This window comes from Moschus berezovskii, chromosome 10, assembly GCF_049115385.1.
Source record: "Moschus berezovskii isolate FMDL1 chromosome 10, NW_MosBer_1.0, whole genome shotgun sequence".
Taxonomy (NCBI): Eukaryota; Metazoa; Chordata; class Mammalia; order Artiodactyla; family Moschidae; genus Moschus; species Moschus berezovskii.
Genome location: NC_142469.1, coordinates 86,857,825 through 86,882,552, shown reverse-complemented (window position 1 = coordinate 86,882,552; position 24,728 = coordinate 86,857,825). Strand labels below are relative to the sequence as shown.

The 24,728-nt window shown below is 36.1% G+C and overlaps 1 protein-coding gene across 4 annotated transcripts in view; it reads right to left on the bottom strand.

Moving 5' to 3' along the window:
* Positions 1 to 2,328: 2,328 nt before the first annotated feature.
* The window catches only part of VTA1 (vesicle trafficking 1), a 71,181-nt gene continuing 48,781 nt past the window's right edge, over positions 2,329 to 24,728 (bottom strand). Inside the window, exons 5-8 of one of the 4 annotated variants that reach the window (XM_055433572.2) lie at positions 23,743 to 23,851; positions 18,865 to 19,038; positions 11,078 to 11,158; positions 2,329 to 4,491 (exon numbers count right to left, since the gene is read on the bottom strand). In XM_055433572.2, coding sequence (XP_055289547.2) covers positions 4,346 to 4,491; positions 11,078 to 11,158; positions 18,865 to 19,038; positions 23,743 to 23,851 — 510 coding nt within the window. In that variant the 3' untranslated portion in view covers positions 2,329 to 4,345. Of the gene's footprint in view, positions 4,492 to 11,077; positions 11,159 to 18,864; positions 19,042 to 23,742; positions 23,852 to 24,728 lie in introns of all 4 variants that reach the window. The other 3 variants (XM_088840789.1, XM_088840790.1, XM_055433571.2) reach the window with 3 other exon arrangements.

Below are 24,728 nucleotides of genomic sequence, written 5' to 3'. Positions count from 1 at the left end.
ATCCGCTGGATCATGGAGAAAGCAAGAGAGTTTCAGAAAAACATCTATTTCTGCTTCATTGACTATGCCAAAGCCTTTGACTGTGTGGATCACAATAAACTGTGGAACATTCTGAAAGAGATGGGAATCCCAGACCACCTGACCTGCCTCTTGAGAAACCTGTATGCAGGTCAGGAAGCAACAGTCAGAACTGGACATGGAACAACCAACTGGTTCCAAATAGGAAAAGGTGTACGTCAAGGCTGTATATTGTCACCTTGCTTATTTAACTTATATGCAGAGTACATCATGAGGAACGCTGGGCTGGAAGAAGCACAAGCTGGAATCAAGATTGCCGGGAGAAATATCAATAACCTCAGATATGCAGATGACACCACCCTTATGGCAGAAAGTGAAGAGGAACTCAAAGGCCTCTTGATGAAAGTGAAAGAGGAGAGTGAAAAGGTTGGCTTGAAGCTCAACATTCAGAAAACAAAGATCATGGCATCTGGTCCCATCACTTCATGGGAAATAGATGGAAAAACAGTGGAAACAGTGTCAGACTTTGTTTTTTTGGGCTCCAAAATCACTGCAGATGCTGATTGCAGCCATGAAATTAAAAGACGCTTGCTCCTTGGAAGGAAAGTTATGACCAACCTTGATAGTATATTAAAAAGCAGAGACATTACTTTGCCAACCAAGGTCCGTCTAGTCAAGGCAATGGTTTTTCCCGTGGTCATGTTTGGATGTGAGAGTTGGACTGTGAAGAAAGCTGATCGCCGAAGAATCAATGCTTTTGAACTGTGGTGTTGGAGAAGACTCTTGAGAGTCCCTTATTCTGCAAGGAGATCCAACCAGTCCATTCTAAAGGAGATCAATCCTGGATGTTCATTGGAGGGACTGACGCTAAAGCTGAAACTGCAATACTTTGGCCACCTCATGCGATGAGTTGACTCACTGGAAAAGACTCTGATGCTGGGAAAGGTTGGGGGCGGGAGGAGAAGGGGACGACGGAGAATGAGATGGCTGGATGGCATCACCGACTCTGTGGACATGAGTTTGAGTGAACTCCGGGAGTTGGTGATGGACAGGGAGGCCTGGCGTGCTGTGATTCATGGGGTCGCGGAGAGTCGGACACGACTGAGCGACTGAACTGAACTGAACTGAATATGGAAGTTCCTAAAATATGATTTCAAACTCCTGTTGTGAAGCTGATGGGGTCCAGTGACCACACTTTAGGGCAATCTTCCTCCTAGAGTAGGGGTAAACTACTCAAACTGGAGGGGCCACCAGATTACCTAAAGTGTTTCTTTCAAATGCGACTGGTTGAATAGAATATATGATATTCTTTTTTTATTAGGTGTATCTATTTCCTCCCCATTAGAATACAACTCTGAGGCAGGGATTTTTTTTTTCCTTGGGTTTTCTGCTGTTTCCTCACGCAAAGAAAACCAGGCACACAGTCGCTGCTCAATAAATACATGCTGATTGACCAAATGAAAATTACTTAACCCTAGTGATATGTCAGAAAATTTCTTTCTCCTGTCAGATTTTATATGCAGAATCACAAAGTTAAAAAACCTTTATAGATCAACCTCTTCCTGCAAGAAAGCATTTTAAAGTAATGGGCGGCAGAGACAACTGGGATTTCCCAATATTCATGAAATCATCAATTTAAATTATTATTGCAACATTAATAACAATAAACATTTATGGAATGCTACTATTTGCTGAGTATTTCATGTGTAGTATTTCACTTTTCATACTGAACTCTGAGGTGGCCAGTGGTGTCACCTCCATTTTCCAGACAGGGGTTGCTATGACAAAGCCCGCTTCTCTATGGTTTTCATACCATCTGCTCCTCTCCATGTGCTCTCCCAACTGGGAGCAACAGGTAGTGTGTGAAATGGGAGGTGACAGTTTTCTTCTCAGTGGCCAGACCTGTTAGGATCTGAACTAAAGTTTGCTGAGCTATATTTTACATTTACTTTTTTTTTTAAAGTAATTTATTTTTTATTGGAGGCAAATTTTTTTACAATATTATATTGGTTGGTTTTGCCATATATTGACATGAATTCACCCCGGGTTTACATAAGTTCCCCCTCCTGAACCCCCCTCCCACCTCCCTCCTCCCTTTATCCTCCCTCTGGGTCATCCCCGCACGCCAGCCCCGAGCATCCTATAACATGCATCGACTCTGAACTAGTGATTTGTTTTACATATGACAACATACGTGTTTCAATGCCATTCTCCCAAATCATCCCACCCTCACCCTCCCCCACAGAGTCCCAAAGACTGTTCTATACATCTGTGTCTCTTTTGCTGTCTCGTATACAGGGTTATCATTTGCATCTTTCTAAATTCCATATATATGCGTTAGTATACTGTATTGGTGTTTTTCTTTCTGGCTTACTTCACTCTGTATAATAGGCTCCAGTTTCATCCACCTCATTAGAACTGATTCAAATGTATTCTTTTTAATGGCTGAATAATACTCCATTGTGTATATGTACCAAAGCTTTCTTATCCATTTGTCTGCAGATGGACATCTAGGTTGCTTCCATGTCCTGGCTATTATAAACAGTGCTGCAATGAACATTGGAGTACATGGGTCTCTTTCAATTCTGGTTTCCTCGGTGTGTATGCCCAGGAGTGCCATTGCTGGATCATATGGCAGTTCTATTTCCAGTTTTTTGAGGAATCTCCACACTGTTCTCCATAGTGGCTGTACTACTGTTCTCCATAGTGGCTGTACTTACATTTACCTTTTATAACATGAAAGATCATCCAAGTCATTTTTCTGTTTCAATAAAGTTCCACAGAGCTATATCAGAACCCTGGAATTGCAGATGTAAATATTGAACTCTACAAATATTGTTAAGAATTTAGCTGTGAAAGATATGAAAATATTTTTCAGGAGGCTTGTTTTTGGGGGGCGTGTTTTCATAATAATTTAGAGCTGTTTATTCTATATATTCATTCTATCAAACTCTATACAATAGCACTACACTTATGTAAAGAAAAACAGAAAGACATTATGAGTTAATGATTCATTTTCTTCCAAATAGACTGTTAGAACAGGGGTCAGCAAACTTTTCCATAAAGGAGCAAGTAGTACGTATTTTAGACTGGCAGGCCATATAATTCTTCAGTCATGGAAAGCAACCAAGCACAAAACATAAATAGATAGATATAATTCAGTTTCAAAAAAATGTTATTTATACAAATGGCCAGCCCACAGACCGCAGTTTGCTGACCCCTATGTTAAAAGGTTCCAAATATTAGTGTAATGAATGAAATACATCAGATAAATTTCAGGTAAATCTGCCAAATTTCTCTCATTTTAAAAACTGTCTTTTAAAAAGTGACACTTTCAGCATGCAAAAATGATATCTGGCTCTGCAATAAGTCAAACTAGTTAAAAGAAACCTTGTGTTTATTTTTTACACAGCACAAATGCAGGTGACACAGTAAGTTCATAATTCCCCACAAAAAACTTATAAACTTAACAACTGAGAATCATGTTCTTATAATCTGCATTATTCATAGCTATACACTCTATGGAATCCATTCCATAGCAGCAGAGAACCTTAACTCAAAAGCACCAAGTCTCCAGGCATTACTACAAACATCTTGTTTTCATTCTCTAATACATGCAGTCAAACTGCCTAGGAAGCAAATACCAATTCACCTTAGGTGTCAATGGGTAAGGGAAAACAGTTAAACAACCAACATTATTCTTACGTCTAGAACTGATGCTACCTCTTCACATCATTATTTTTTCCTTTCATGAACATTTTACTTTTTAGTGTAGCTACATTTGAATATAAATTGAAATTTGAATATAATCTCTTTCAGATTCATCCAGCAGTTTAGAACATTCATATCTGTTTAATTAATCCTGAGGAAAACAGAAATACGATCTCTAATCTAGAATATTTTGGCAGTCTTTATTAAAAGTTAAGTTCAGAATTTTATAGCAAAGTGATTATGGTCTGTTTGTTCAAATTATAGATTACAAGATTCTTTCATTTATTTAGATTAAGATACAAAGCTAATTCCGAATATATTTTATAGAAGTGTTTTCATTTTTTGAACAAGCAGGGTTCAGTGGGCATTTTTAGGACCTTGCTCACATTAGAGAGCTATATACTCAGAGACTATTGGATCCACTAAATGGACAATGAAAACTGGCTGAGGCTGCTCATGAATACTTCAATAGGAATCTGATACAGAGACACAGATTTCATTGTTAAAGTCAATGGAACTGAAGTCTTTCTTAAAACTGTGCTCCTGATAGGCTGAAGATAGAGTAGTGGACTGTTAGTTCTTTAAGCCAAAAATGCATGGATGTTGTACAAAGGCTTCATTCTCTGCCTGTAGTCAGTAACTTGAGGGCCTTCTGCAGATTCTGCACTGCAGTGCTGACATCTTCATACTGCAAAGCACTGCCAGCATACTTGCAGTATTTCTGGGCCCTAGCAAAGTCCTCTGGTGTTAGTCGGATATCTCCTAAGAGAAAAACAGAGTAATGAAAACATTTATAAAGAATATAAAAAGTGTTATTTAGGTTAGGTAAATGCTTATACTCAAGATTACAGAAAATGTTTAAGTTTATATAAAAATATGAAGGTCTTTCCAAACCCCTAGTTGTATCTGAATAGATTTTCTTTATGCTTTTAAATTTAATTATTAATATAAACTATACATATGCCAGTGCATAATGACTTATATGAGCAAGATTTCTTTCCAGAAGTCATAAACCGGAAAGTTTATATATTGGCAAAGTAACTGCAAAAAATTATATATTCATATTCTGTATAAAACAAGGAAAGTAGCTTTGGTATTTATGTCAGAATTGCTGAGACTCTCTTTTAATGGAACAATACACACAGTCTAAGACTTTCAAAACTCATTTGAACGAGAATATACATATAAATAAAAAATTAAGCAACAAACTTTATGCAAATATTACATATATTATCTAAATTTTTTAAGCATGTAAAGTGTTAAGGATTAACTAAAACATATCATTAAGCTACACAATCAAACCTAAACAATTCTTATTAGTTCTTTATTCAAAATTGATTCTCATCAAGGTTTCTATCTAGATATACATATGTTTAACATGGATAGACCCAGCCAAATAATTTGGGTGAAAAAAAAAATCATACTGAAAATATTTAATCTAAGATTTTAGATTTGAATATATATTTCTAAAAGTGAAATTAAAAACTGATTTTGTGTCTTATCTTTAGAAATAAATATCATTTTCTTTAGAAATTTTTATGAGGACTCTAAGAACTGATCAGAAGGCCGGGGGTACAGAATACAAAGAAAAGATAATATATTTTGATTCCCTTTCTAAATGAACATATATAAATATATTTGCTTTTCTTCTAGTTGCTTTTAATTTTGCCAGAAAATAAAGCATAAAATGAAAACTTTGACATTTGAAGTCCTACTTCAAAGTATGTAGCAATTCCAGGTACTCTGATACTAAATTCTTATCCAAATTAATATTTTCTAAAATTTTCAAAAAAGAATGGTGAAGTAATGTATCCTAAAGTTTCTAACCCAGTTGTCAGGCACTTGTTAAGTGCTGAATAACTTCAATGAAAGACTATAAAAAAGCCATATTTACTGTATTTCCCACTTTTAAAAAAATATTAAGTTCACATAGAATTAAACATTAAATTTAAGATTTAACAATAATGTACTTATACATCTACATACAGTAACTAGACCAGTGTGTTACACATACAAAGCCTCCGAATACTGTTGAGTATTAAAGATTACAATCATAGTTGGTCCTCACTGTTGTGAATCACAGATTCTTGTTGCTGTTCAGTCACAAAGTCATGTCTGACTCTTTGCAACTCCATGAACTGCAGCATGCCAGGCTTCCTGTCCTTCAATACCTTCGGGAGTTAGCTCAAACTCATGTCCATTAAGTCAATGATGCTATCATCTCATCCTCTGTCCCTGGCTTCTCTTTCTGCCCTCAATCTTCCCCAGCATTAGGGTCTTTTTCAGTGAGTTAGCTCCTCGCATCACGTGGCCAAAATACTGGAGCTTCAGCTTCAGTCCTTTCAATGAATAATCAGGATTGATTTCCTTTAGGACTGACTGATTTGATCTCTGTGCAGTCCAGTGGACTCTCAGGAATCTTCTCCAGCACAACAATTGGAAAGCATTAATTCTTTGGAGATCAGCCTCTTTTGGATCCAAGTCTCACATGTGTACCTCAAAATCACTGTGGATAGGGACTGCAGCCATAAAACTAAAAAATGCTTGCTCCTTGGAAGGAAAACTATGACCAACCTAGACAGTATATTAAAAAAGTAGAGACAAAAAAAAAAAAAAATAGCAGAGCCATCACTTTGTGAACAAAGGTCCATAAAGTCAAAACTATGGTTTTTCCAGTAGTCATGTAGGGATGTGAGAGTTGGTCCATAAAGTTGAGTGCCGAAGAATTGATGCTTTCAAACTGAGGTGCTGGAGAAGACTCTTGAGCATCCCTTGGACTGCAAGGAGATCAAACCAGTCAATTCTAAAGGAAATCAACTTTGAATATTCACTGGAAGGATTGATGCTATAGGTGATGCTCCAATCCTTTGGCCACCCGATGAGAAGAGCTGACTCACTGGAAGGACCTTGATGCCAGGAAAGATTGAAGGCAAAGGAGAAGGGGTTGGCAGAGGAAGAGATGGTTAGATATCATCACCGACAAACAGACATGATTTTGAGCAAACTCTGGGACAATGAAGGACAGGGAAACCTGGCGTGCTGTAGTCCATGGGGTTGAAAAGAGTCAAACATGACTTAACGACTGAACAACAGTCCTCTGTCAAGATCAGATCAATCAACCTTGGAAAGGCATAGCTTTATCAATTGGGTATACAGGGATTTATCTTTAAACCAAATAATTATTTTGTTTTCTCTAGGTTATTTCCCTAACTCCAAATGATAATTTTATACCATTGTTTCCTGATTTATAAGTTTTTCAGTTCAGTTCAGTCACTCAGTAGTGTCTGACTCTTTGCAAGCACATGGACTGCAGCACACCAGGCTTCCCTGTCCATCACCAACTCCTGGAGTTGACTCCAACTCATGTCCACTGAGTTAGTGATGCCATCCAACCATCTCATCCTCTGTCTTCCCTTTCTCCTCCAGCCTTCAATCTTTCCCAGCTTTAGGGTCTTTTCCAGTGAGTCAGTTCTTTGCATCAGGTGGCCAAAGTACTGGAACTTCAGCATCAGTCCTTCCAATGAATATTCAGGACTGACTTCCTATAGGATTGACTGGTTTGATCTCCTTGCAGTCCAAGGGACTCTCAAGTCTTTTCCAAAACCACAGTTCAAAAGCACCAATTCTTTGGCGCTCAGCTTTCTTTACAGTCCAACTCTCACATCCATACATGACTACTGGAAAAACCATAGCTTTGACTAGATGGACCTTTGTTGGCAAAGTAATGTCTCTGCTTTTTAATAAGCTGTCTAGGTTGGTCACAGCTTTTCTTCCAAGGGGGTCTTTTAATTTCATGGCTGCAGTCACCATCTGATTTTTTGGCCTAAGAAAATAAAGCCTCTCACTGCTTCCATTGCTTCCCCATCTATTTGTCATGAAGTGATGGGACCAGATGCCATGATCTTAGTTTTTTGAATGTTGAGTATTAAGCCAGTTTTTTCACTCTCCTCTTTCACTTTCATCAAGAGGCTCTTTAGTTCTTCGCATTCTGCCATAAGGTTGGTGTCATCTGCATATCTGAGGTTATTGATATTTCTGTAGGCAATCTTGATTCCAGCCTGAGCTTCATCCATCCTGGCATATCCCATGATGTACTCTGCATGTAAGTTATATAAACAGAGTGACAACATACAGCCTTGATGTATTCCTTTCCCAATTTGGAACCAGTCCATTGTTCCATGTCCAGTTTTTCCTATTGCTTCTTGATCTGCATACAGATTTCTCAGGAGGCAGGTAAGGTGGTCTGCTATTTCCATCTCTTAAAGAATTTTCCACAGTTTGTTGTGATCCACACAGTCAAAGGCTTTGGTAGTCAATGAAGCAGAACTAGATGTTTTTCTGGAATTCTCTTGCTTTTTCTATGATCCAGTGGATGTTGGCAATTTGATTTCTGGTTCCTCTGCTTTTTCTAAATTCAGTTTGAACATCTTGAAGTTCTTGGTTCATGAACTGTTGAAACCTAGCTTGGAGAATTTAGAGCATTACCTTGCTAGCGTGTGACATGAGTGCAATTGTGCGGTAGTTTAAGCATTCTTTGGCATTGTCTTTCTTTGGAATTGGAATGAAAACTGACCTTTTCCAGTCCTGTGGCCACTGCTGAGTTTTCAAAATTTGCTGGCATACTGAGGGCAGCACTTTCACAGCATCATCCTTTAAGATTTGAAATACCTCAGCTGGAATTCCATCACTTCCACTAGCTTTGAATGTAGTGATGCTTCCTAAGGCCCACTTGACTTCACATTCCAGGATGTCTAGCTCTAGGTGAGTGATCACACTATTGTAGTTATCTGGATCATGAAGATCTTTTTGTGCATAGTTCTTTCATGTATTCTTGCCACCTCTTCTTAGTATCTTCTGCTTCTGTTAGGGCCACACCGTTTCTGTCCTTTATTGTGACCATCTTTGCATGAAATGTTCCCTTGGTATCTTTACTTTTCTTGAAAAGATCTTTAGTCTTTCCCATTCTATTGTTTTCTTTTCATTGATCACTTAAGAAGGTTTTCTTATCTCTCCTTGCTACTCTTTAGAACTCTGAATTCAGATGTGTATCTTTCCTTTTCTTCTTTGCCTTTAGCTTCTCTTCTTTTCTCAGCTATTTGTAAGGCCTCCTCTTTGCTATAAAAGGTAAAGGATTTAGCCACTTACTTACACACTTTCCTTCTTTCTTACCCTGTCTCTTAAATTTATAATTTTTTTTTCAAATTACTTACTTCTGTCTTCTCATTTCATCAACTCAAGAAAAATTTCAACATTTCACTTTTGGACACTCCCCTAAATAGAACCTTCTTTTACTCTACCTTTCAACCTCTTGAAATACCTCTCTACCTTCAACTTGTCAGTGTTGATTTATATTCTGTCCTGAAAAACATACTGTTTGTGATAAGCCTATGCCATTTCAAGGAGAATGTTCTTTGTGTCCAAGTCAAACAAAATCCCTTTTCTTATATTTCATAATTCTATTATTGTTCAAAATCATGGCATATTTTAGTTTGAGTCTTACTTGAAATTTCTTGTACAATTTAAGAGGTTTTCTTGGATATTTTTGTTCTTGGCAGACAAATTCTATGGCTTCTTATCCATTTCTTTCACATTCTACAGCCTTTTATTGTATATACTGCAAGGAATCTACTTCAGTTTTCTTAAAGGAGGGGGGCTTTGGTTTTCTCATTTTAGAGCAACTGCTTTTCAAGCCTATGGAAAAGTTGTCAATGGAATTTTTCCTGTTAGGTGACATAAGATTAATTCCACCATTTCTTATATCTCATATCTCTTTTCTTGGTTATCACTCTTCTCTTGATGGAGTATATCCTCTGGTAACTTCTTTAGAAGACGGTATGTAGTAGGTGAAACTTCAGAATCCTTACATATTTAACAATATTTATTCTGCATTCATACCTGACAGTTTGGCTGGGTAAGATGGCAGACTTAGCATATGTAATTTTTTCTTCTGAAACCATATTAAAATAAGGTAAAACAAAAGGAAATAAATCCTAAAATTGAAGGAAAAGCAGTGAAGTCTCAAAGAGTGTAAAAACTGGAACAGGTAACTGACAAGAGATTTAAAGAAATTTCTAGAAAACTAGAAATTAAGTGGAGGTATGCAGTTAGATGGGCTTCCCTGATGGTTCAGACAGTAAAGAATCTGCCTGCAATGCAGAAGACTTGGGTTTGATCCTTATGTCAGGAAGATCTCCTGGAGAAGGGAATGACAATCCATTCTAGTATCCTCGCCTGGAGAATTCCATGGACAGAGGAGACTGGTGGGCAACAGTCCATGGAGTTGCAAAAAGTCATACACAACTGAGTGGCTAACACACATGCTGTTAGATAAGAGCAGAAAAACATTCCAACTCAAAACATGTTTATAGGAGGGCTTTATGTGGAGTTTACCTAGAGAAACTTCAGAGATGGTCTAGCTGTATGAGTGGGGTTACGGGTCTTTGCCCCATCAGTCTAACCTTCCTCACTCCATCACCCTCTGCATACGTGCACATCCTTAGCCCTACTGCATTCCCATCTCTCACATGACACCCTAGGTTAAAAAGATAGAGAATGTCTCTAAATTCATGGAATTAACCTCCTGGATAGAGTTAGGACTGACACGGTATGTGTGGTACACCCCTTGCCATTCCCCTCCAAGAAAAAAATCTCCTCATCCATGGCTGAGATGCAGGAGGAAGCTGAATAGCCTGTTTTCACAAGGGAGAACAGAAAAATCAAGTGGGAAAACAGACCTACAGACATAACATCAGGGGAAATTCAATAACAGCTACTGAAAGTAACCAATCAAGGTCTTCATCTTACATATAAAAGAACTAATCTCATCAGACATATGAAGAAAATTCTGAAAAAGACTAAATTAAACTTAGACTAAATCTTTCCAGAAAAGCTAGAAAGATTGGAATTAATACACTAATCACTTCGCCTATGAACAAATCAATCAAAATAACAATCCTCAGAGACTTCTATCTTCAACTATGGTTAGCTTCCCTCTTCTTAATTAATCTATTAACTCAGTGCAGGTAAAGAAGATTGTAATCAAATCACGAGGTAATCTTGAACTAAACTAACAGAAGCGTCTATGATAGCTTTGGTTACATGTTTGTACCACTATATCCAGCAGTACATAAAAAAAGGAACTGTAAAAAAAGGGGAATGCCTTTGGATTTAAATATTTTTGATCTAAGAAATAATCTCGGTTTATTGGAGAATCTGGTGAATAAAGGCATTTAAAGAAGTGTGTTTCAATTACCTAGACATTCAAATAAATACAGGCATCCCAAGATAAAACCACAAAAAATGCCCCCAAATAGGATATACACTATACCTCATAAAATAGCTGACTTACCCTGGGAAACTGTACTGAAAAGTGCAGGATCAATGGCCGGAATAGTCTGTGGAGTAGGCTGGATAGTGTTACTTGTTACACCTGCAAATCAGAAAACCACAAATGAGTACAAGAAGTGTTACACTCTCAATCCTCTTAATTATATACTAGGAAAGCACTCAGAGGATCATGGAAGAATCTCATTACTTCACTTAATTACTTTCCTGAAATCTCAATGAACTGTAATGTGATATACATCTTATTTGATGTTGGAGGCTGCTATAGGAAATATGCAGAAAAATATATTTTGAGCATTTACATAGATGTGTTTTTAGGCAATATATATTCTTATTATATATTTTGCACTTTCTATCACATCTATTACTTCAAGGTGCTTCTCAATAAAGCTTACCATATATCTGTAGAAGTAACAGATTCCCTTCCTACTTTTTAATTTCTTAAATAATTGAGTAATTTTGAGGACAAGATAGGATATAATTATGATTTAGTTTAACTTATGGAATGAGTCCCATTTCATCTCTGTCAATGAAATTGACAAATTATATATTTCAATTTTCCAGTTTATATGTTTTTAAGATAATATTTCACACACCCAAGAAGCAATTAGTTATGACTTCCTATTAGAACTTGTCATGACTACCATATTCAGTAGATAACTAGCATTCTAGTCATCTAAAAAATCAACATAAACTGCTGTAACTTCCAAAGAGTTTCAATTAACAAAAATTATTTAATTAACAAGATGATTCAATCAACAAGAAAGCAAATGAAGAAGAAAACCTGATTACTCTCAATCAACAGACTCAAATGGAAAGCAGGATTCTTCTGCCCCAAGCTAAGAGGTTCAATGTGAATAGGCAATGTACAGTAGGGGGCTTCCCAGGTGGCTCAGTAGTAAAGAATCTGACTGCCAAGCAGCAGATGAGAGTTCGATCCCTTGGTTGGGAAGACCCCCTGGAGAAGGAAATGACAACCCATTCCAGCATTCTTGTCTGGAAAATTCCATGGACAGACATAGTCCATGGGGTTGCAAACAGACAGACTATAACTTAGTTGACTAAACAGCAGTAGTGTAAAGTAGCAAAGACACTAGGACAAGAAGAAAGGAACAGAAGAGAGAGAGAAAACAAATTGGGAAGTTTTTAGGGGCAATGAGAGTTCTAGAGCTATGGTTTGACTTAAGTTCTCAAATATATTCTGCAGGTACAAATTTTACTTGAAGGACTTCTTGACTTTGAAGGACCTTATTATTTCCCACCCAAAGGAAAAACAGTTTAAATATATACTATTTTATATCATTCAATTTTGTTTTGGCAAACTAGTTTCACTTTCACAGCTTTGGTGCTATTTTTATTAAGTCATACAAATCTTGCTTTTTAACTAAAAATGGAACAAAAATTTCCAAAGTACGAAGGGGTATGGATGAAAAGTCAAGGACAAATTTTAAATAGTCAAAAAAAAAAAACAAAACCAAAACCCCACAAAAAGGGTGGAAAAATGTTCATTCATTCCACTTGAGGGCTATCACTAGCTTCCAGGGCACCCTTCTATTCACATAAAAATATGTGTGTTTTCAGACCAGTGTATGCATGTATAATAAAGAAATGTACTTTGCTAAGAAATCTGTGTTCTTGCCTAAATCAAAATCTTCTGGTCAAACTCCTCACTCTGTGGAGAAGGCACACTTCAGCATATGTGTTATTAATATATTAATATTTTGCTAATGGTAATATGTCTGCATACTGTACTATTCTGTGCATTTTTCACTTAACATGCCTTAGCAATAATTCCAGATTAAAATATATAAACCTGCATTGTTCTTTTTAATGGGTCTATATAGCAGTGTTCCATTACATACATGAACACAATAATGCTATCCATCACTAAGGACATTTAGGTTGTTTCCAATCTTCTGCTATAGCTAATACTAGCAAACAATCTTATACAGTGTATACATATATATGTATGAATTTATTTATAGGAAAAATTATATAACTGCAAAGTCAAGAGACACACAAATTTAAATTGACCAATTCAACGACTATGTTTTGCTTGACTTAAAAAAATGCTAACAGAATATGCTGCAAGGAGATCCAACCAGTCCATTCTAAAGGAGATCAATCCTGGATGTTCATTGGAGGGACTGATGCTAAAGCTGAAACTGCAATACTTTGGCCACCTCATGCGACGAGTTGACTCACTGGAAAAGACTCTGATGCTGGGAAAGGTTGGGGGCGGGAGGAGAAGTGGACGACGGAGAATGAGATGGCTGGATGGCATCACCGACTCTGTGGACATGAGTTTGAGTGTACTCCGGGAGTTGGTGATGGACAGGGAGGCCTGGCGTGCTGTGATTCATGGGGTCACGGAGAGTTGGACATGACTGAGCGACTGAACTGAACTGAACTGAACAAAATATGCATATGTGTGTGTGCTTAGTAGCTCAGTGCTGTCCAACTCTTTTCTGCCCCAGGGACTATAGCCCACTAGGCTCCTCTGTCCATGGAATTTTCCAGGCAAGAATACTGGAGTGGGTTGACATTTCCTCCTCCATGGGATCTTCCTGACCCAGGGATCAAACCCATGTCTCCTGGGTCTCCTGGACTGGCAGGGTGATTCTTTACCTCTGTGCCACCTGGGAAGGCCCTAACAAAGTTTATTAAGTTATAAACATATGACATAATTCTCCCATAAACTTGAACTTTCAAAGGCAAATAATTACACAATATAATTTTTTTTTTAAAACTTAGAATGCAAGATTCGACAGGCCTCTTTAGAAACTACCTAGTGAAGTCCAGGCAGTTGAAGCGGCTGAGTGTAAAAACACAGGTGGGTGACTACATAAATTTTTCATACAGATCTTTAGGAAAAAAAGGGTAAATTAACAACTCTTTGCAGATTATCTGGATATCAATGTCATTTCTTACTAAGTAATTTGTGTTTCTGAGTACATTAAAATCCTCCTAACAAATCCCTTTCTCTATGGAGAAGGCAAGGTTTCTTTGGTCAGCATCCTGCATTCATTTTTAAATGTTTTCTTGCACATCTCCAGATGATTAAGTAGGCAATATTACTTAACAAGAACAAAAGAGAATTTACAGAGATAATCTATTATGTATTATGTATGTGTGTGTTAAGTCGCTTCAGTCATATCCGACTCTTTGTGACTCCATGGACTGTAGACTGCCAGACTCGTCTGTCCATGGGATTCTCCAGGTAAGAGTACTGGAGTGGGTTGCCATATCCCCTCCAGGGGATCTTCCCGACACTGGGATCGAAACTGTGTCTCTTATGTCCCCTGCATTGGCAGGTGGGTTTTATACCACTAGCATCACCTGGGAAGACCATATGCATTATAATAAAATTTTATTTGAGTGATACTAAAAAAAGAAAAACCCACAAATAGTCTGCATTTATTAAGAACTCTGATCAGAGTCATTCAACCAAGGCTTGAATTGACAGTATAGGCTACTCAACAAGTCTCACGCAGCAGTGAGAAGACACGGTTTCTCATCTCTCTCCATGTACAGGGACCAAGGCCTATGTTCTTGGCAGTTACCATGACATGTTCCCATGGGGGCCTAGCACAGGGGCTCAACTAAGTGTATAAATACCAGTTAAATCAGTAAAAATGGTTTTTAGTTTATGTTAATTTATCTTTTTAAAATGCTCTAAGCTACTTATTTTTCCTTCTTACCTCAATTTGTAAAGGTTTCATTTGTTATTTTGCAAATGGGTTGTAGCCTTTTATACTACAATATGTTGGAGTGATGTCACCATAAAAACAATCTTGGGGAAGGCAGAAGTGTGTTGGAAATTTCTATCACTTAACAAAAAAGAAATGTTAACAAGTAACTTCTGGCTAAATTTTTCTAGGAGATGGTTTTCACATAGCCTATTTGATGAGATTATATACACTCAAAAATTAAATACTTTATGACTTCTAATTAAGTACTAAATTGTTCTCCTGACTGCATGGTGTGGGAATTCTAGAAAAGGAGAAATGAGTGTTGGTAAGAAAACTCGAGAAGATGATGCAAGAAGTATAATTAAACAGAACCCTGAACAGCAGTAACATTTGAAGAAGCAGTGAAAGAGAAAGACATGATAACTACGAGGAACACTGTAAGCAAATGTAGGAACACTTGGTTGAGTAAACTTCAGGATAATCATGGAAAATAGTGTTGACAGAAACAGATCAGAATACAAAACACTTTGAAGACTGGATAGCAGAGCTCAAATGCAGTCCTTCTGTCACTTAAAAGAACAACAATAAAAGAGCTAAGTTTTTGATCTAGATATCAGGTGAGCTGCCTTTATAATCAAATGGCTTGCATTAATTCTAAACTAATTTTTCATTTATTTAGATTTACTACTGAGATGTTCTTCCTCAATATTTACAGACTGTAGAAAGCATATTTCAAGAGAAGGAAAAAACGGTAGGCTGTATGACCTCTATCTGATAGTACACAGCGGTAAAAGCACAAAGAGCCAAACACTTGGCTGTTTAATCACTAAACCCGCCCTCCTTGCACCCTCTTTGCTTTTCGGTGGAAGAACTAAACACTGTATATTAGTACATACTATTCTTTTCAGCTATCTTAAGGATTTCCCTTTGATAAAAGTACATCCTGGACCTTTACATGAGAGAAAGTAAATCATTCTTGAAGTGAGTAAGAGGGGAAACATCTGCTATATTTATAAACTGAAAATGTTATTTCATTTTCTGTTGGGCAACTATGAACTAATTTTTTAAAACTGTTTTAAATATAATAGAAAAATTTGCCAGCAAACAGGTGATTTCCATATCTAAGTCAACCTCAAGGAGAAAAATATGAGAAATGTAGGTTTTAAAATGATAGAACTTTAGTTTTTCAGAGGAAGGGAAATAGAAGGGAGGTGCCAAAAACATGAAATCCGAAAGACTTGGGTTCAAATTCTAGGACTGTCACTTATTAGCTATGCTAGGATGTATATCTTTTCAGGATAATGGCTTTTAGTTTGAAAATTAGGGATAGCACTATCTAATATAGTTCTGTTAGCATAAGTTTATGAAATAGCCACGATAATTATTTAAATGCTAAGTCTGTAAGAACATAGACCTGATGCCTTAAAGCAATTCTAAGATTTTCAATTTTATGCCCCATGCTAAAGAACATAAGTGGGGGAAAAAAAATAAGGCTAATGCCACATTTAAATGGATCAAAAAATGAACTATTTATGCCAGATAACTTTTAAAAATAAATAGAAGACTACTTCTTGATATCTCTATTTATGTCTGGATATTCTAAGCAAGAGTCTATTAGTTTGAATATATGAAATTAATGTTCTATCACCTCCGTTGTACAAAAATAAACACAAGGTTTGTGTCTATTTTGTCTTATGTACCATTGTCATATGGTTCAACCTGTTACAACCCTCCTACTAGAAGTATACTTTCCATCTCATATGTTTGATATATAGACATACCATAAATATGTAACAATGGCAACCCACTCCAGTATTCTTGCCTAGGAAATCCCATGGACAAAGTCTGAGCCTGGTGGGTGATAGTCCATGGGGTTGCAAAGAGTCGGACAAGATTTAGCAACTGAGCACACACTGTAAATATATGCATATATGCCTATACCATAACTCTGCCCTAAGATACACTGAGCAATAATACCCTTTAGTCAACCTTTTTGTAAGGTCAATGCCTTATCCACAACTGTGATACTTTTTCCTGATTCACAAAATAAAATTAAGTGTTCATTAACTTACTATTAAATATCTTTTCTTTGGCACACAAATAGGAAGGAAGGTTAAAAAAAAAGGAAGCTAATTTGCTGAACACTGATTTTGTGTTAGGCACAGTAATCAATTCTCATACTTTTTCCTCTTTAATAATTGAAACAACTATGAGAAGTATGATTAATTTCAATTTGAAAGAGGAAAAACCTAGAGAGAGAAAAGATAAGTAACAGCAGAGTTTGTGGTTTAATAAGGAGTAGAAACTAGTAGCTAATACTATGTGATTCCCAAGTGCATTTTATTTCACTTTGTCCTTCTGTAAGGATGACTGTGTTGGAGGCTCTAGGTCAGTGTTTAAACTTACTAGTATATTCGAGCAGTATTTATCGAAGGCAGATACATTTAAGTATGTAGCTGGTTTTGCTTAGTTCGTTCTACAATGGAAATACTGAACATTCTTAAAAGATAATAAAATATTTAAAACAATGTTCCATGAAATTTTACTTACAAAACTAATGCAAATTGGTTTATTAATACCATCACATAGACCATAAGGCAATGAAAAGTCAGGCAGGGTAAAATTTAGAGAATGATGATACAAAAGAGATCAGCATTAAAACAACCATGTTCATCAATATGCTTAAAGACAAAAATGTTTGTGGTGTTTATAGATGATATGAAGTTGAAAGTTTTAAAATAGGAGGGACGAGACTAATCACACACCTACAGTGGTCAAAATAGAAAACTTAAATGTTGTTCAACTCATGCAAAATAACCTAAATGGTTTGGGTAAACAGAAGCTGAAAATCTAGAAGTCAATGAAGCAACGGTGAATAACAGAAATAGTAGAAATCAAGGCTCAAAGGCAACTTTTATTCTATTACACATTTTGAAATATATAGTTTACTACCATAGATTACTCGTAGGCTGAGATAAAAGTAAAAGTTTAAAAACAATTTTTGGAAAAATTTTTTATTAAAGTCAAGCTTTATTTAAATTATGGTTTTAAATATCCTTCTATTTGGAAGTAAAGGTGATTCTCTGTCAACAATACAAGAAAACAAAAGAGTAGCTGTTTTCAACTTTAAACAATTTATCTACTGACACTGACTTATTCTTGGAGACTAGTTTTATCAGATATTTTTTTCTATGAAAACAAGGTACATAGTACTAATTTATTCAAAGACAGCAGATATCACTTCTCTGGTTTCTTTTTAGACATGTTTGTAATATTAAAAAAAAAATAAACCTGAAACCACTCCTTTCACTTGTCTGTAAATCCACTGCTACTGAGATTCTGTGCCTCAAAGCCGGCTCCTTCATCGATAATACCCATACTGAGGGTAGAGGCAGGGTCTTAGGGAAATGAGTCAAAACAAAAATGGATCTTGTGATCATAGTAGGAGTCTGACTCACACTCCTATAAATAAGACCCACTCACTTCAGTGCTATTCTTGAATAGCAGTGAAAAGGAAAGAAAGGAAGGGGAAGAAAAAGAAAAGGGAAACACACACGAAAAGTACAGACACTATGCGGTGGCGGTGGTACAAGTTGCATTTGACTCTTTTGCAACCCCATGGACTAAGCTCACCAGGCTCCTCTGTGCATGGGATTTCCTATACTGGAGTGGGTTGCCATTTCCTTCTCTACCTGATATTCCCAACCCAGGAATGGAACCTGGGTCTCCAGCTTGGAGGGCAGATTCTTTATCACTGAGCCACCGGGGAAGCCCATAGACACTATACTTATTAACAAAATATAAAGTAAATAGCAATCAATTACACATAAACATTCTGTCATTTTTAAAAAAATTAAAATACAACTAGTATTAAAATTTCAATGAACACAGTATTGTAAAGCAAATATCTTTCAATTTAAGAAATATATAAATTAAAAAAACTTCAGTGAAAAGTATTTAATTTTTTTTGTGGGTTCAAGTGGAATTTAAAGACCACTTAGTGCTTTAGGACCATCGCTATGAGGCAAAAATAAGATAAGAGGAGCAGTTGTTATTTACGAAAGGAAGAGTTCAAACCTGTTAAGCTTCAACTTCCTACCTGTGCTGTGAGGCACTTCTGCTGGGGTATTAGCTGGAGCGTGGGCACCGGGGGGAATCTGGATTCCAGTATAGCCGCTTGATGGCATGTTGCTTGGGTCATATGTGGAAGATGACGGCTGAAGTGGCTGAGTGGGCAGAGAGGTGGCTCCAGCATCTTCATTTTCCTCAACATCTACTATATGATATACATGAAATGTTAAACGAGGTCTAGACAGTTCTCGATTTATGGTTTTGTCTTTTTTTAAACGGTAGTGTAAAAGGGATATGGTTTTGGTAGAAACTATAGTAGTTTGAATTTTGATCTTTTCCCATGCAGCGGTAAGTGGTATAGTATTCTCTTTGATGCTGGGCAGTGGGAGCCACAGCTGCCAGTCAGTCACGAGATCACAAAGGTAAACAACTGATACACTCACAACTATTCTCTTTTTCACTTTGAGTATACTAGTCAATAAATTACATGAGATACTCAACACTGTATTACAAAATAGATTCTGTGCTAGATGATTCTGCCCAGCTGTAGGTTAAGGTGGGCTGGGCTAAGCTATGATGTTCAGTAAGGTAGGTTATTAAACGCATTTTCAAATCATGGTTATTTCCAATTTATGATGGGTTTATCAGGATATAACCCCATTGTAAGTCAAGGAAATCTGTATTTTGAAATAGAAATGCCAAATATTCTTTTGATATATGAACATGACAGACCTTCAAATGCAATTCTATTTAATGCAGTTGATAAGCAGCTTCTCTTAAAATAATTGTTCTAATTTTTTCCTTTTCTTACAATACTTAATTGTCCCTGGCAATATGAATAACATTTCTTTAAATTAATTAATACTTTCCAACTCTGTAAAATCTATGCATATATTTTTCTTAAAAGTAAATTCTTTAAACTCATTCTTAAAATTTATGAAGGAGGACTTTTCAGCAAAACATACATTTATGCTTTCCCTAAGAACTCTATTTTCTGACACTGCCTTTTACTCAAGATTTATTGTTTACTAGCTATTAAATGATTACCTGTGTGTCTGTCATTCAACAAATTCATCAACAAAAAGGAATGAAATTTCACATTGATCTGTCTATGCAGAAAGGAGTAATAAGAATTAGCCACTTTCGGTAATTTTACTAAGTGAACTTGTAGATGTTATATATACTAACATAATTTTTTCCCATATTAGAGAACTCTTAACACAAACATCCTGGGAAGGAAAAAAAAAAAAAAACCAAAAACTTTTTAAAGACAGTGGAGAGTGACCAAAGGACAGTTAGAGAGTTTGGGATAGACATGCACAGTCTGCTATATTTAAAATGGATAACTAACTAACAAGGACCTACTGTACAGCACATGGAACTCTGCTCAATGTTATGTGGCAGCCAAGATGGGATGGGAGTATGGGGGAGAAGGGACACATGTATATGTATGGCTGAGTCTCTTCCTTGTTCACATGAAACTATCACAACATTGTTAATCAGCTCCACCCCAATACAAAATAAAATGTTACCAAAAAAAAAAACAAAAAACAAACAGTTGGCAGAAATTAGAATGAAGATGAGCCTTGACAGAAGAAATCTTACCAGGGAAGGTTTGCTTTCATGTCACTTTTCACCTGAGTGCACCCAAAAGTCTATGCAAAAAAAGGAGTTGCAGAGACGTGAGCCTTGAAATGCCTGTATAAACCTCAACTAAATACCTGTATGGCCCTTGAATTATGTAGGCAGACTCATGGAAGGGTCTAAGGAGCCCTGGAAAGCAACAGCCTTAAAGCTGAAAGAAAAGAGGGGCAGTTTAGGCAAGTTAACTGTCTGCTAGAACGAGAATCAAGACTTTGCAAAGGAAGATGATTGAATGCAGAACAGCTACAAAGGGTTATCAATAACAAAAATTAGAGATATGGGGGGAGGGGAGAAGACGAAAATGTGACCAGAGGCAGGTGAAAAAGAGACATAGGAAAAGACCCTGTTGTGACCCAGATACTGAAATTAGTGGAAAATAATTCTAAAGCAAATACTATAAATAAGTTCAAGGCCATGGAGAAAAATGTAGTCATAATGAATAAAAGAAGAAAAACTCAAAATTACTTTCATTAGTTTTTATTGCTGAAGTATAGGTTAAGGTTGACCATTTAAAAAGAATACCATTTTGCAGATACTGAAACCAAGTGGATATAGAAACTCAAGAGTTTGAATGTTCACAGATTCCCCTTCAGCTAAGCCTAAATTTTTCCTAGAGTGCTTTTTCGTATAAATTGTATGACTTCCTTCTGTACTTTTAGACAATATGGTAATACAGTACTGCTTTCAAAAATAAGAATACCTTTTTTTCTCTTCCTCTAAACTAACAAAGGTGTAGTATTTATTTTTTGGCTGCATTGCACAGCATGTACAATCTTAGTTCCCCAACCAGGGATTGAACACATGTCCCCTGCATTGGAAGCTCAGTGGAAGCTTCTACTGGACCACCAGGGAAGTTCCTAGTATCCATTATTTTTTACTAGCTTTACTAGACTTATAGAACAACAGAAAATTAGACTTTTATTAAACATAGTATCTTTTATACCTAGAACATTTGTAAAATTTAATAATACAAGGAATACAATGCCTCATTGAGAAAAAGAAAAATCAGTTTTAAAGAAAGGGTTTTGAATACATATTCAGATTTCATGACATCCTCTTTTAGACCCATAAGCCATTTCTAAGCAGACACTGTTAGATGTTATGACATTAACACCTAATTATGACACAAGGCTACATTTTAAATTATTTAATAAGTTGAAAAGTATATAGTGAAAATATTCTCTTTTATATATTTAATAATCTACAATATTATAGAGGACCTAAAATAACCATTTCAGAACAAAAGAAACCATGATAATGATCAAAATGTAACACTTCCTACTTTCAAGAGAAAAGATTAAAATTTTTAAGAAGAGAGAAGTCATTGATACTCAGAGTACCTGAAAAACAAAATTGATCATTAGGTATTTCAATGTGTCTAGAATGATACCTCTGAAATACTACTGAAAAGTATAATGATATGCTTAAAACAACAAAGATATTTTCATTTTCAATGTGTATTTAAGAATTGAGACATAAATCAAATTCTGAAATTATGAATATTACAAGTATTTTTACATTTAATACACATGTATATAGGTGTAGTAAATGTGTATGTACATGTGTATGTACCTTACTTAAAATAACAGAAGTGCCTCTGCTTCAGTTTCTAATCTAACGCAATTAGTAAAGGTGAAGAAAGGCTGGTTCCATTTTTGCTTTTAATTCTTAAGTAATCCATTCTCCCTGGGTTATCCAATATTTTACTTTAGCTTCACGTCTTCCTTTTAAACCGACAACTCCAAAATACCACTTTTAGCCTAGACCTTTCTTCTGAAACCTTGGGTAGAATATCGTATTGCCCTTGAACTTCTTCAACGAGTAATCACATTAACATCTCACCAGAAATCAAACTGTGGACCTTGATCTTGGATTTTCCAGCCTCCATAACTGTGAGAAAATAAATACCTTTTGTTTAAGCCGTCCAGTCTATGGTACTTTGCTGTGGCAGCCCTAGCAGACTAAGTCAACAGGAGACAGGAGTAAGAAATAAAGCCAGTAAGGTAGGTCGGTGCCATATCATGGTGAGTCTTGCTTGTTAGGCTAAGAATCTCAGATATTTTCTTTTGGATAACAGGAAATGACCAGTCGTTCTGCACACAGCAGTACTGACATATAACATTCTGACTATGGACAGCATTAAAGCAGGGAGAAAAGTATGCAAAACATTCCAAAATATTAAATGAAAAAGTGAGAAATAAAGTTGTGGCAATAAACTTTAAAAAATCCAATTTCACTGTTGTGATGTAAATAAGCCCAAAACTTAATCATGCTTTAGAACAGTCAACTTTAAACACTTAATAGCAACTTAGTATTACAGTATTCATGCTGTAGTGTTAGTAAAAAGAGCACAGAACTTAGAGTAAGAACTCCAGTTCTGGTTCCCTTCTCTGTGGGTTTATGAAATTAGGACAGCTAAAACCTGAAACCTCAGTTTCCTCTTCTGCAAACAAGAATAACATCAAGTGTCAAAGATTTCTGAGGGTGTGCTATATATAAAAGGCTATCTAAAGATTAAACAAGTGTTCTTCAGAAACAGCAAAAAATTCACTTGAAATGCTGTATGAAAGCTTGCATCTCTAGAAGAGCTGCAAGAGTTTACATGTAGTAGCTACATGTACAACTATAGTGCTGCTTTTTTTAACTGAATGGCATTATAAAATTCTAAATAGACCTCTTAAGTGAATGCATAAATAAGCCAAAAACCCAGATGCATCAATAGAATAGTGTGTATATTACCAACTGTGTTAAGAAAGTGAGGATATTTATTCCTGTTTACTAGTAATTTATAAAAAATAATTTCTATAAAGATATACAAAATACTAAAAAAATATTTACTTCTTTTGGTTTCAGTAGAATCTGGGATGATAAGGACTATGGTGGAAATGAGAAGTTCACCTAATATTTTTTACATACTCTATTACAAATTTTGTGAAAGTATTACCTATCCCCCTTTCCCCTCCAAAACTCACCTTATTAAGTTTTCAGTTTTCTCTATGGTTTGGAAACATTTTATAGATTACGAAACGACTGCCTGTCCCATGTTCTGATCAGATGCAGGAGAAAACCAAGCTATTCTGTTGTTGACACAAACAGGTATTAGAGCAGTTTTGCCTTAATTTTTCACTTGTCCCTAAGTTTATAATTTTACATCTGATTTTGGACCTGATGAAGGAAATAAAATGGTTTCCAAAAATTCTGAATAATATTATATTGAACAGTTACGATTCCACTAAATCATTTTACATATATAAATACATACCATTATCTTCTTCAATCCCAACAGGCCCCGCTTGAGGAGTCTCTCCATTCTTTAAACAATTATGAATATATGTTGCCTTCCACCTTGCATACTTTCTGTGTTTCACATTCTAAAAGAAATAATTTTATGTCAATGTTAGACTGCAGTAGAGAGGTCAAATAAAACTACACATTATGATGACCTATATTATACTTCTAGATAAAACCTATTTTTGCATGGTACAGCTCTGGAATATTCTGGCAATCTCCCCACCTCATCACTGGATTCTACCAACTGTCTAGGACATGACAAACTTCATGAAAAGCCATCTTCCTCAAGACACATAACTAGTTCTCTTCTAAGGTTTCATGTTTCAAAAAAGGTCTACAATGGAACTACGGGAGTGTCCCTCCAGCGAAACCTGCAACTCTTAATGCATAGGAGAGAGATAGGTCAAATGGAATTTAAAATTAAATATAAAAGAAAACAACAATTTTCACTAAAGAGGGAAAAAATGATCTGTACAAATCTACAAAAACAAAAACTAAGATGCTGTAGTGGCCAAAGCAAACACATGAACAATTGACTGACAGCTAGACAAACTTTACCTTTTAACTTGTGTTATTTAACAACTCTAAATATCATTTACCTCAGTTCTAAAAAGGGGGAAATAATACATCATAGGGTCACTGGAAAGAGAACTGGAAAATCAGTGAAAAACCTGCTAGTTACCTCTTCTTTCTTAAGACTTTTTTTATGTTCATGGATCAGTGGTATTGCTATACCTGGAAGCCTGTTAGAAATGCACTCTTCAAGTCCAACTGAGACCCACTGAACCAAAATCTGTACTCTATCAAGACACCACCCCACCCCTCCTCAGGTGATTTGCATGTACAGGAAATCTGGAGAGGACACATGACCTTGTCATGTTGAAAACAACTGTAATTAGTCTGTTGTAAAGATCCATTAAGTCATCAATAACTACAAGTATACAGTCCAGATACTCA